This window comes from Calidris pugnax, unplaced genomic scaffold (assembly GCF_001431845.1).
Source record: "Calidris pugnax isolate Ruff unplaced genomic scaffold, ASM143184v1 scaffold28, whole genome shotgun sequence".
Lineage (NCBI taxonomy): Eukaryota > Metazoa > Chordata > Aves > Charadriiformes > Scolopacidae > Calidris > Calidris pugnax.
The window spans coordinates 10,225,409-10,237,592 of NW_015090842.1; the positions used below are offsets into that span (position 1 = coordinate 10,225,409).

The following is a 12,184-nucleotide window of genomic DNA, read 5'->3' on the forward strand; positions in this document are numbered from 1 at the left end:
CCCTGGGCGTGCGGCGGGGTCTCGGGAGGGAGCCGGAGCGCTGGGGGATCCCAGGTGGACGCGGGAGAACGGGGGACCTTGGGCCGCAGCGGTGAGCCCGGGGATGCGGAGAGGTGTCGGGCCCAGGGGGCACAGTGGGGACCCCCCCCCGGGGCTCGGCCCGGTGTCCCCCCCCCTCCCGAAGCCGGTCCCGCCGCCGTTGCCAGGGCGGAGCGCCGCGTTGCTAGGGGGCGTGTCCTTCCGCCGCGCACCTCTCGCGAGATCCGCGCGCCCGTTGCCTGGAGACCGCGGCGCCAACGGCAGCCGCCATGGTGAGAGCGGGGCCGGGGCTGGGCCTGGGCCGGGACCGGCGGGCGGGGGAAGAGAGAGAGCCCCGGGGCGGCTTGGGGGGGCTCTGGGCCTGCTGCTGAGGCGTCCTCTGGAGGCGGGGGATGCGGGCAGCGGAGGGCGGTGGGGCCCGGCCCGCCCCGGCCTGTCCCACCCGGCTCTTGGGGAGGGGAGGGAGCCCCTTGACGCCGCTCCTGGCGCCCCGGTGACACTCTTAAGGCTTCGTTCGGCTACTTGCTTTTGTGGCTGGGGGGTTCACTGCGGAGCGGAGCTGGCAGCAGCTGGCCATGAGTTACGGGGGTTCCAGAGGCTTCCAGGCTCCTCCTGGGGGACCCTGTCACCCCTCTGATCCCGTTCTCACCATGAGAGCGGGTATGTGCCATGGCCTGGGCTGGTGCGGGGGCACTGAGCGGCACAGTTTCCTCTCAGCACCCAAGCCACACGCACACCTTGTGCATTTTGCTTTCTTTCCTTAGGCGCCCAAAAAGAAAGACGGAAAAAAAGGGAAAGGGAGCAAAGCTCCAGAAGTGGTGGATGTCTTGTCCCCAGAGGAGATGAGCAAGGAGCAGGTGAGAGCTCCCCTGTCTCTCAGCCCACCTCCAAGTAGGAGGATGTTGCTGCTTCTAACAACAGCGCTGAGGACCCCTGCTTGGTGCCTGGGTCCGGCTTTGGGGATGACAGGTGGTGGAGGGTGACAGAGGCAAGTGGTCGGGGTTCATTTCACTGCCTGACATGTCTGGGCTGGAGGGGTTCTCAATGTTCCTTTAAGAAGCAGCTCCCTCATCCCACCCTCCCTTTCACTCTTCCTGAGCTCTCCCGCCCTTTGTCCTTCCTGTCTTCTCCCCAACTCCATAGCCCTGGAAGGTTCAGCTGGGTGATGGCTCAGCCCAGAGATGTGATTTGCTGCCTGCTGCATTCTCAGTCATGTTGCTGCTGGGGCAAGAAGCTCCTGTAGGGGCAGGGAGGGCAGGCAGAGATGGAAGGTACAGCCGCTGCCCCTCGATTACTCCAAGTCCCACTTGTTTTTCTGAGTGTCCTACAACCAGACGAAGAGATGGCCTGGCCTGGGGATATTGCTCTTGAGATAAGATCTTGCACATCTTGGCATTATTTAGGCACCTGAGAATGGTGTTATTGGACACTGTGAGACAGAATATCTGAACCCGGGCTGCTTACAGTAGGAGAAGGTTTTGTTACTCCCTTTTCCAGAGACTGATGGGTTTTCAGTTCCAGGGCATGTTAGGGCTTCTCCCCTTCTCTCTTGAGCTGCTCCATCCCAGCCACAGCCACTGTGTCCTGCGACATGGCTTGCCATAGGTGTCTTGCAGAGGCATCTGTCTGAGGCCTCCTTTTCCGCTTACTTGGTTTTTCTCCTTGGCTTTGCAGCTGGAGAAACATGTTGCACGTCTCCGGGAGGAGCTCGACCGGGAACGGGAAGAGCGCAACTATTTCCAGCTGGAACGTGACAAGATTCACACCTTCTGGGAGATCACCCGCCGGCAGCTGGAGGAAAAGAGAGCAGAGCTGCGGAACAAGGACCGGGAGATGGAGGAGGCAGAGGAGCGGCATCAAGTGGAGATCAAGGTGGGAGGGGAGAAGGCTAAAGGTGTTGTGAGTGCCCCAAGCTCCATGTGAGCCTTGGGCAGCTCTGAAGGGGGAAGAGGAGAAGCTGTGCAGGATGCAAGCCAGGAGCATCTTGGCCAATATCCCAACTATAGGTGTCTCCCGCTGAAGCCTCTCACCCAGTCTGTGGCTTGTCTTTAGGTTTACAAGCAGAAGGTGAAGCACTTGTTGTACGAACACCAGGAGAACCTCACCGAGCTGAAGGTGGAGGGCACCCTGTCCATGAAGCGGGCCCAGAAGGATCACTGGGCCCAGGAGATTGAGCTGCGTAAAGACATGCGTTCCTTGAAAGTGGAGCTGAAGGAGCAGGAGCTGGCCAACGAGGTGGTGGTGAAAAACATGCGCATGGTACGTCCCTGGCGGGGCCGTATGCGAGCTGCCTCTGCTGCAAAGGGAGTTGGTGGGGCCTCCTAGCCCCAGTGTGTGAGCAGGAGCCTGTCTCCCCGGCTCTCTCCATGGGGTGGGATGGGGTTTCCTGCAGGCACTGGAAACAGATGGACTTAGAGGCACTAGAAAGTCAGCGCAGAAATGGGGAGAAGGGCTTCCTGGGGCAGCTCCTGTGAAACACCCCCTCCAGCAGCAGGGAGCTGTGAGAGCAGCTGGAGAGCCTACGAGCTGCCGTTTGCATGGAGAACATGGGATTGGTGCCACGTTGAGACCCTTTCCCAGGGAGTGGGAGGGAATCCCTCGGGATGCAGCTGACTCAGGATGTGGTTGTCTGCTTCTAACACGTAGCTTCTCCCTAACAGAAACAAGAGGAGGAGATCACCCGGCTGTGCAATGACTTTGAGAGACAAGCGAAAGGTCAGGACGTGTGTGTAGCTTCTGCATGGCCTCCCTTTCTCAGTGTGCCGGGGAAGGCTCCTCCAAGCTCTGCTGTGCTGTTGGGCTGCCTAGCGGACCCTCGAGGGGAAAAGGAGCTGGTTTTCTCCCAATTCTGACTGGTTTGGCCCAGTTCTGGTCGATTTCCACCCCAGTTCTTACTCCCCTGTGCTCTGGGACTGCCAGACCCCCAGCGCTGGGCAAACGGAACGAGGTGGGGTGTCTGTAGTGGGAGCTGAGGGGTGCAGGCAGGGCGCCTGTCCCTGCTGCCAGGCCATACTGCTGAGCACAGCTGCCTGGCAGCGCTTCTCCAGGCTGCGGGGTGGGGAGGCTGGAGGAGCCCTTGCAGAGTCCTCGCTGCAGTCATCTCCTCAGGGGACGTTTCAGGTTCTCACGGGCTGACTTGGAGCATTTCCATGCCCTCTTTCCAAGGATGCTATTTCTGGGCTCTGTTCTCCATGGTCCCAGCGTAACTGCTCCACGCGCTGGTGGCAGCTGCGGTGATGCTGCTAACGAGCATCTTGTCCTTAAGTAATGCCGTGGTGGCACATGCCAGGCTGGCACTGACTAATGGAACTGGGGTGCATTATTCAGGGTCTCCAGGAGATCCTCACTCAGCCTCCCATGTGCTCCCCCAGAGATTGAGGCCAAGTACACCAAGAAGATGCAAGTGCTGCGGGACGAGCTTGACTTGCGGAGGAAGACGGAGATCCACGAGGTGGAAGAGAGGAAGAACAGCCACATCAGTGAGCTGATGAAGAACCATGAGAAGGCCTTCAATGAAATCAAGAACTACTACAATGATATCACTCTCAAAAACCTGGCACTCATCAGCTTGCTGAAGGTATTGCCTGCCCCCGTGCTGTAGCTTGTCTGGCCTGTGGTGTCAGTGTCACCCTTCCACTAAGGTGTCCGTCCTGTGAGGATTTCACCCAGATCTGGCTGGTTCCCAGGGGGCAGTGTGGGTGCTGCTGGTCTCCTGAGGGTTGTACACCATTACACCAGCAAAGCACAGGGAGATGCATCTTGCTGGGCCAGCAACCAGAGGGTGTGAGAAGCTCTGAGGAGCAGGGCAGCTCCCAGGAGTTGGCACTTGTGTTTCCAAGAACAGGAGCAGATGGAAGAGATGAAGAAGAAAGAGAATCAGTTGGAAAAGGAGAAGGCAGATCTGCTGCTCCAGAAGAAGCAGCTGAAGGAGACCCTGCAGCAGGCCCAGGAGCAGGTGTTTGAGCTGCAGAAGAAGTTGGCTCACTATGACAAGGACAAGGAGGTCCTGACGGTGAGTGGCCAGCCCTGTCAGTCCTGGAGTCATCCCAGCTGATTCCTGGAGGGAGTCGCTCAGCAGTGACCTCTGCTGCTTGGCTTGGCTGGATCACTGAGCAAAGTCCTTCGAGTCCTTTTCAGCTTAGCTGGGTGTTTTTAAGACCTCAGATGGAACTCCCAGGACTCTGGCAATGAGAAACAAGAGTAGCCCCCGCAGCAGAGTGGGAAGGGAGTTGGTGTGGGTGCTGCCTGTTGGTTTTTTTTTTTTTTATTTGCTCATATCTCTTTGCTGGTCACTCTTCTCCCTCCCCAGAACACATCCCCCACACTCCCCAAAGAAACCCATGCTCTTTAACTGTCCTTTCCTGTTTGCAGAACACAAAAGCTCGTCTGAAAGTCACCCAGAAGGAACTGAAGGATCTTCGGTGGGAACATGAAGTGCTGGAGCAGAGGTTCAGTAAGGTGAGAGCTGCAGGTGTGACTGGGCATCCTACTTCCCTCTCCAAACTGTGAGCGCTCCACAGAGGATTGGGCGTGGGGGCTTAGCAGAGAGTCTGTGCTTAACCCAGGGCTTTCTGAAGCTCTAATCCAGAGCCGTGTGATAACAACAAAGCTTCTCACAGCTTTGGCATCTCCCACGGTCAGCAGACAGGCCTGTCCTTGTACTTTGCTAAGCAATCATGCACGCTCCGGTGGTCCCCTCCCAGCCTGCGAGGGACTGGCCGCAGCAGCAGCTCAGGGGCTGAGCAATGGGGAGAGATAATCCTGGGGCACCACCCCTGGCCACAGCTCACTCCCTCCTTCTGCTGGAATTCGGGAGTCTCTCCCCCTGGCTTGCTGTGCCAGGGCGGCTCGGGATGAGTCCTGTTGACTGAGTTCTCCCAGATTCAGCCTTTTCCTCCCAGCCCTCCCCCCCAGCTAACCCAGATAAATCTGTTGAGGCAGAAGAGAGCTCATTTGCAATTCGTAGAAATCCCCAGGAATATGAACATTGATCTGAGGCCTCGTTAACAATCCATCATTAAGGCAGCAACATATTCAGTGCATTCAGAAGTAGGCTGTGGAGGAGAGATTGTGTTCTAATTAGGACACTTATTAACTAGCTGTGAGCCGGGGACTCCTGCCAGCTGCGAGGAGGAGAGGACAGACCCCTGTGTGCTGTGGGGCCTTCTCTGAGGTCTAAAATAGTGCCGCAGAGATCCTGTCAGCCCGCTCTGCTGTGGGGGGTGCCCTGTGCGTAGTGGGGGAGGAGAAGGCAGGAGTGCAGGTGCTGAGGAAGGTGCCAGCCGAGGAGGGAGGGAAGCTGTGCTCCAGCACCTGCGTTCCCTGCGGGCTGCAGGTGCCGTGGGGAACGAGCCGGGCTCTCACTGGAGCAGGCAGGGCCGAGCTGCTGGACCTGTTTGCTGCCAGCCCCGGGTGGCCACCAGCCCAGGGGGTCCTGGGGGCGGTGTGAAGGCTTCTTGTCTTTGGGAGCAGGTGCAGGCGGAGCGAGATGAGCTCTATCAGAAGTTCACCAAAGCCATTAAGGAGGTGCAGCAGAAGACGGGCTTCAAGAACCTGCTCCTGGAGCGCAAGCTGAAAGCACTCCTCAGCGTCCTGGAGAAAAAGGAGGTGGAGCTCAGCGAGGTCTTTGCAGCCTCCAACCTCGACCCAGACGCACTCTCCTTGGTCTCGCACAAGCTGGAGGTACCGTGCGCTGCTGTGGGGCCCTGCAAAGGCTGGACTTGGGGGGCAGAGGCTGCTCTGGGGTGAAGGCAGGCCTTGGAGCATGCGAGTTCCCATCCTACGTGGCTGTAGCTGCCACATCACTCGTTCCCAGCTCTCTCAGGGCCACGCGTGGTGCCGCAGGGCACTCCGGCTCTCCCTCGAGAGCGGAGCGTGTGGGTGTCAGAGTTTGGCACTGATCTCGGCCTCAGGTGGGGCCTGTTTCGAGGAGAATGGCCCCAGGCCAAGCAGGGCTCACCAGCGCTCTGTGCTGCCGAGCAGCTGGCTGTGTGCGGGGTCCATCGGCGACCCGGGGTGCTCTGTGCGTGGGGAGTCACAGCCAGTGGCACCTCGCCTGGCCTCCCTGCTGCAGAGACAGCGTAGACGGGTTCCCGGGGCCTCTGCAATGGTCTGGAGTGCTAAAAATACGTACACAGAAAGCGCGGCGGCTCCGAGACCCACATTCCTGGAGCCTGTCGCAGCCGTAACTTGAGAAGCAACACTTGTTTCAGGTTGGGTTGGGACGCGGGGGACCTGGGTTCCATGCTCAGCTTGGCCACTGCCCCGCTGCCCTCCCGCTTGTCCTGCGCCAGCCCGTCCCCTTCCTGGTCCCCTCTGCGGTGGGTGGCAGTGAAGCTTGTGGCCACCCTCTTGCCAGGGTACCCTGGGGACGCACGCAGCAGTCTGGGGGCCATAGGATGGGGCAGCGGATGTGTCACCTGCTAGCAGGTGCCACAGCAGAGGAAGGAAAACACATTCCTGGGAAGGTGTCACGGCGTCGAGCTCTCCCGCAGCTGCTGGGGCCCCGGAATTCCTCTGCTCGGCTGGCTCCAGCAGCTCCTCGGGGAGCCTCTCTCCCTGTAATTCCCCTGATGCCGTGAGGGCAGGGCAGTGCTGCCCGAGCAGGTGCTGCTGTCGCTCCTGCGGGACAGACAATGGTGGCGGGGTTGTGCTGGCACTTGTGTAGTTGGTCTGGGAGGTCCCTGTCCTTCGCCTCTGTCTGAGGCTGGCTGTCCCTGGCAGTGCTGGCTCAAAGGGAGCAGGGTGGTGGCCGCCTGCCAGGCCATGCTTTGAGCTGCTCTGCTTGAACCAAGCCCCGGTGCCAGCTCGGCCGCCGTGCAGCAGCTCCTTCGTGCACTCTGCTACGCCGCTCCCGGCTGCGGCACGGCCACTGTGCCACCGGGGCTGGGCAGCCGCTGCCTGACACGCTGTCTCCCTTTGCAGGACGTGCTCAATTCCAAGAATGCCACCATCAAGGACCTGCAGTTCCAGCTGGCCCGAGTCTGCAAGGTGAGGGAAGGGACTTGGGGGGCTGTTGGGTGGTGGCTGCAGCTTTTGTGGGTGGAAAAGGGACCTCCTGCTCCAGGCTGTGCACAGAGCAGAGGGAAGGGAACTCGCAGCAGGCCAGCTGAGCTGCTTCATGCCCTGGGCCAGGCGGGACCCAGCCCAGGCTGCAGTTTCCCCTGTTTGCCCTGCAAAGAAAGCCATATTGGGGTCCCCGCTTTGCGCAGGGAGCCCGTGCCCAGGCACGGAAGGACTGGGCTGGAGCCGAGCTTGGGGCTGACCAGGGGGGCACTTCTCTTGCAGGCCCACGATGACATGCTGCAGACGTTCAAGGCAAAGCTGACAGCCTTTGGGATCCCCCTGGACAACCTGGGCTTCAAGCCCCTGGCGAGCCCCGTGCTGGGGCAGGCGGTGGGGCAGGGCCCCGCCGGACTCGTTGCTGTGCCCACCTGATGCCAGCCAGCACCGACGGACACACAGTACCAGCCAGCAAGTGAAGTTGTGCCTTATTGGTGCTCTGCACCATTAAACGGACCTCAGCAAGCCTTCAGGAGGACCTGAAGGACCCTCTCTCTCCTCCCTGGGGGCGGGCTTTGCTCCAGAGCAGCCCCTCACTTCTGCCCTGGGGGATGCCAGCCATAGGCAGATGCCAGCTGGGTTGGCTCTGACCAAGTGGGGCCAGTGTGCCACTGGAGGGCTCCTGGCATCCCACCTGCAGGACCAGGCTGGAGCAGGGAGCAGGGAGTTGCACAGGGCCCCCCCAAGTCCCCCTGCCTCCTGGGATGCCCCTGTGCTCCCCTGGGGCTCCCCTCCTTTCCCCCTCCAGCAGCCCTGCCTGTGCTGCCCCCAGAAAGGAGACCTTTTTTGAGACGAATGGAGCTGTTTTAAACCTTTAATGGTGTCGGTGGTGTAGTTCCCAGCTGGTGACCCACATCCCTGGGTGGGAGGACGTGCCTTTTCCCTAACTGCCGCGGTACGTGGTGTAGGAGTAGGGGCTGATCAGCAGTGGGATGTGCAGCTTCTGGGCTGGGTCCGTGATGGTGAAGACAACCTGGAGGAGAGCAAAAAGGTGGTGGCTGGGACCCCTCTCCCATGGGACTCAGGTGGCCAGATCTGGGCACTGCGGGATGCAGGAGGGAGCAGGCAGCTCCCCCAAGCCTGGCCATGGCACCCCAACCCCTGCTCCGTTCTCCCTTTGAATTTGGCAACAGCTGGCTCCTGTGGCCCTTGTCCCCTGCTCCCCATGCTCTGTACCTCCACAAAGGGGTAGAAGCTGGTGTGCCCCAGGCCCTGCCAGTACGCTGCCGTCTCAAAGCGCAGCTTGTAGGTGCCAGCCTTGGCCTGCCCGGAGGCCAGGAAGGGTGGGCAGCGTCCGTCGTGGTCTGTCCACCTGAAATCAGAAGGAGCCAGCCCTACCGTGGTGGCTGTCCCCAGCCCCTGAGCCGCCTCTCCTGGCTGGTGGGGGACAGCCAGCAGCACCCCCTGGCCGTTTCCCTCTTGCCAGCTCTCCTACCTCTCCACCAGCTCCGTCCACTGCGGCCCCGGCTCCTGCAGCTGGGCCAGGCGGACGCTAAGGCTGGATGCCGGCAGCCCCGTGACCGTGTTCAACACGTGGGTGGTGAGGGAGCCATTCCCCGTCTCGGACATGCCTTCGGCCTGGGGCAGAGGAGTAAGTGGGGCTGAGACATGTTGTGGCAGCACTGTCCGCCTCTCTTCTCTGCCGTGCTACGGCGGGCAGTGCCAGAACCAACCCCCCGGGTATTCCCCAGGTACTCCCAGCCCCTCTCTCCCAGCCTGCCTGTGTGCCCCCCTCCCTGCAGCCCCCAGGCTGGTGGCCACACAGCTGGGGGCTGCCCCAGGACAGCCCCTTGTGCCCAGCACCCTGCTGTGCCCCAGGGCCAGGATGCAGACACCCACGTCCTTCCCATGCCGTGGGGCTCAGCTCCGCCAGCCCTGGGGTTGTGGTGCCGGGGCTCTGCCTGCAGCGGGGCACTGCCTCTCCTGGCAGAACTCCAGGCACCGCTGCCAACTGCAGGGTGGGCACCTGCTGGGTTCCTGCCTGGATGGAGGGCTGCGAGCCTGGGGCAGTCCCGGGGTCCCCGCTCACCCTCCCGGCCCGGTGGGCTGCAGCAAGGGCTGGCCTGGACCTAGGGAGGAAGCAGTCCCCTCCCGGTGTCCCAGCAGCCCTGTCCCTGTCACCCTGCCAGCAGCGTCACGTGTGGGCAGACGTTAACCCTGCAAGTGCTCCGGAGCTGCCTAAGGTGGGCAGCTGGCCCGAGCAGCAAGCACGGGGTCAAGGGCAGTGCTGGCCAGGGCCCTTCCCCTCTGGTAGCCCCTAGGTTGTGCTTGGCAGGGTGGGAGCACGAGCTGGGGGCTGCATCCCACTGCTCCGGCCGGGCAGGGTCAGGCTGCTTCTCTGGAGCGGGACCGGCTCCCACCGCCATCCCATCACCAGCTGGAGCAGGGACACCGGAGGAGCACAATGGTGAGCGAGGGCAACCCGGCTGCTTACCTGGCTCTTCTCCATCCTGCTCAGCCAGGAGCCTGTGGCTGGTGACACCGTACAAAACGCCATCCCCTGCCCCGGCCGCCCTTCCTGGTGCCGTGGCCTCTCCCCACCAAGCTGGCGAGGCTGGATGCCGCTATCCCGACGCAGGGCTGCGGCGGGACCGGGCGCTCCTCCCCAGCTGGGCTGAACCGGCCCCGGTGGCTTCCCCATGGGAGGTGCACCCAGGAGCCCCGCCAGCACCCATGCTCTGGCAGCACCACGGCCCCAGGGCTGGTGGACCAGAGCCCGGCGGGACGTTGGGGCACCGGGCCAGGAGGAGCCATGGTGGAGCTGCCATCCCGGCCTCGCCTTCCTCCCTGGAAAGCGCCTGGAGCGCGTCGGCGCCGCGGCGGCCGGGCACGTGGAGGCTGCCAGGAAGCAGGCAGCGGCTTCACTGTGGTCTAACCTGCCTGCCAGGGTGGCATGGGGTGGGCTCGGCACCTCACCTGCACTTTGATGAGGACGGTGGTGGTGGCCTGCAGCCCCTGGCCTTCTAAATCAGCCGCCTGGATCTCCAGGGTGTATTCGAGGACCACCTGCAGCGAGAGACTGCATCACTCCCGAACGGGGCTGGGGGTGGCAGGGGGAACGAGGGGCTGTGAGCCAGACTTACCTGTGCCGCCAGCCCTGCCGTGGCCACGGAGATCACCCCGGTGTAGCTGTTGATGGCAAACATGTGGGGCTGGGGCTGGTCCGGACTCTGGCGCAGGATGGAGTAGGCCACAGCCCCGTTCTTGGAGTAGACCGCATCATCTGCATCTGTGGCCAGCACCTGTAGGACAGGGGTGCCTGGAGCAGGCGGTTGTTGGTGACATCTCCCCTGTCCCCCTGGCACTGCCCCCTGCTCAGCGGCATCGGTCTCACCTGGCTTAGCCCCCTCCTGCACGGTGCCGTGGTAAACCGCCTCAGTGAAGACGGGCGCATTGTCATTCCGGTCCGTCACAGTGATGATGATCTCCATGGGGTCCTCCAAAGGCTGCCCGTTGGCTGACACGGCGTGGGAGAAGAGCTGCGAGGGACACCATCAGCCCACGCACAGTCCCGGAGACTGTCCCCTCCCCACCCCACAGCCCCACACTCACGATGTATTTGTCGATCTCCTCCCGGTCCAGTGGCTTCGTCACCTTCAGCCACCCTGTCTCCCGCTCAATGGTGAAGACACCCACGGGGTAGCTGTCTGCTCCCTGCCCCATGATGCTGTAGAAAACCTTGGTCTCCTTGTCCTTGTTGGATCTGATCTGGGGGCGAGGTGGAAGGGGGGGTTAGAGGGGTCCTGTCACTCTGGGGACTCCCCTCTCCTGTGCCCCGTCCCCCACAGGGCCACGTACCTGCGCCACCTGCTTGGGGAAGGGCCCCCGATCGTTCTCGGGGCAGTTGATGGGGGGGATGACCCAGTCCCTTTTCTGCCGCCGGAGCCCATGGCTGGACTTGGGGAAGGTCAGCACGTTGGGCGCCGTGTCCTACAGGACAGAGAGCAGGGCAGAGGGGCTGGGAGGGGGGGGGCAGAGCTCTCTGCCCAGGAGGCTGCACGGGGTCTGTCCTGCTGTCCCCCTTGCAGATACGCAGCGGCCCCCAGCCCCATCAGGACGGTCCTACCGGCAGGAGGAAGAGGAGGAGAAGGGCGAAGGTGCAGGGCGACATGTCTTCAGCTGCACTGGCGTTCCTCTGGGCACCAGCTGGGGACCTTCCCTGCAGCCAGCCGTGACCTTGGCTGAGTCCTGCCAGAAAGCTGAGTGCCAGCCCATGGGTGCCAGCACGCACCGGGGGTGGGGGGACAACAAGAGTGACCTGTACAGGGGCCCAGAGTGCAAGTTGCTGCTCCAGGCTGGTGGGGATGAGGGGACAGAGCCCAGGACCCCAAAAGCCCCCTCAGGGCACTGTCCCACGGGGGCCACAGGACCACACCCCGGGGTCCCGCTTTGCTCCGGGGGGTGCCCCATGCCCACAAAGATGTGGAGGGCACCCCAGGTGCCCCCCCAGCACCCTCTACCAGCAGCCCGATGCACTGCAGGGCACCGAGGACCCCTTAGGGCACGGAGCCCCCCTCGCAGGGTGCTGAGGACCCCGTTGGACCCTCGGAGCTCCGACACCCAGTGGGGTGCGACCCCCCAGGCAATGCTCAGGGCTGGCCGGCCCCCCCCCTAAGGTGCTGGGGAGGGGACAACGCTGCGGCTGGCACCCGATGGGTCCCCTCGGTGGGGCCAAGCAGCCCGACCGCCCCCGCCAGGGCGACCTCGGGGGTGCTGGGAGACCCCCCGCCGCAGGGTGCCGGGTCCCCGGGCAGGGGTTGGGGTTCCCCGGGGGTCCCCAGGAGCCGCAGCCCTGCCCCGGGCAGGGGGACGGGTCGCGCCGGGAGGGTCTCAATCCCGGCGTGGAGCCAGCACCGGGGCCGGAGGAAGCCGAGGGGACAGCGGGACGCGGTACCCGGGGGTACCGAGAAGGTGTCCGAGAGCGCCCGGGGTTACTAGAAGCACCGGGAGAGACGCCCGGCGGTACCGGAGGTACCGGGATGCCCGGGCGGTGCCTTCGGGGCAGCGCGGAAGTACGGAGGGAAGAGCAGCGGGGGAACGGAGGCGGCGGGGGGGGCCGCACGGAGGAACCGGACGGTACCGG

At 63.0% G+C, this 12,184-nt stretch overlaps 2 protein-coding genes across 3 annotated transcripts; one reads left to right on the forward strand and one right to left on the reverse strand.

The window, feature by feature from the left end:
• The first annotated feature begins 244 nt into the window (after window positions 1–244).
• Window positions 245–7,923, forward strand: GAS8 (growth arrest specific 8). 2 transcript variants are annotated; one of them, XM_014942120.1, is made up of 11 exons: window positions 245–311; window positions 804–896; window positions 1,714–1,911; window positions 2,092–2,298; window positions 2,700–2,754; window positions 3,411–3,616; window positions 3,884–4,051; window positions 4,411–4,497; window positions 5,512–5,721; window positions 6,964–7,029; window positions 7,327–7,923. In XM_014942120.1, exons 1-11 carry the CDS (start codon window positions 309–311, stop codon window positions 7,474–7,476), a joined length of 1,443 nt encoding a protein of 480 aa, XP_014797606.1. In that variant the 5' UTR covers window positions 245–308; the 3' UTR covers window positions 7,477–7,923. The 2 variants fall into 2 exon arrangements, with proteins under 2 accessions (XP_014797606.1, XP_014797607.1); XM_014942121.1 differs by lacking the exon at window positions 245–311 and adding an exon at window positions 555–699.
• On the reverse strand, window positions 7,898–11,315 carry LOC106888094 (cadherin-1-like). Its single transcript, XM_014942122.1, has 9 exons — window positions 11,168–11,315; window positions 10,900–11,031; window positions 10,654–10,809; window positions 10,436–10,580; window positions 10,185–10,360; window positions 10,018–10,107; window positions 8,537–8,679; window positions 8,278–8,413; window positions 7,898–8,074 (listed from the first exon to the last, which is right to left on the reverse strand). Exons 1-9 carry the CDS (start codon window positions 11,210–11,212, stop codon window positions 7,985–7,987), a joined length of 1,113 nt encoding a protein of 370 aa, XP_014797608.1. The 5' UTR covers window positions 11,213–11,315; the 3' UTR covers window positions 7,898–7,984.
• Window positions 11,316–12,184: the final 869 nt, after the last annotated feature.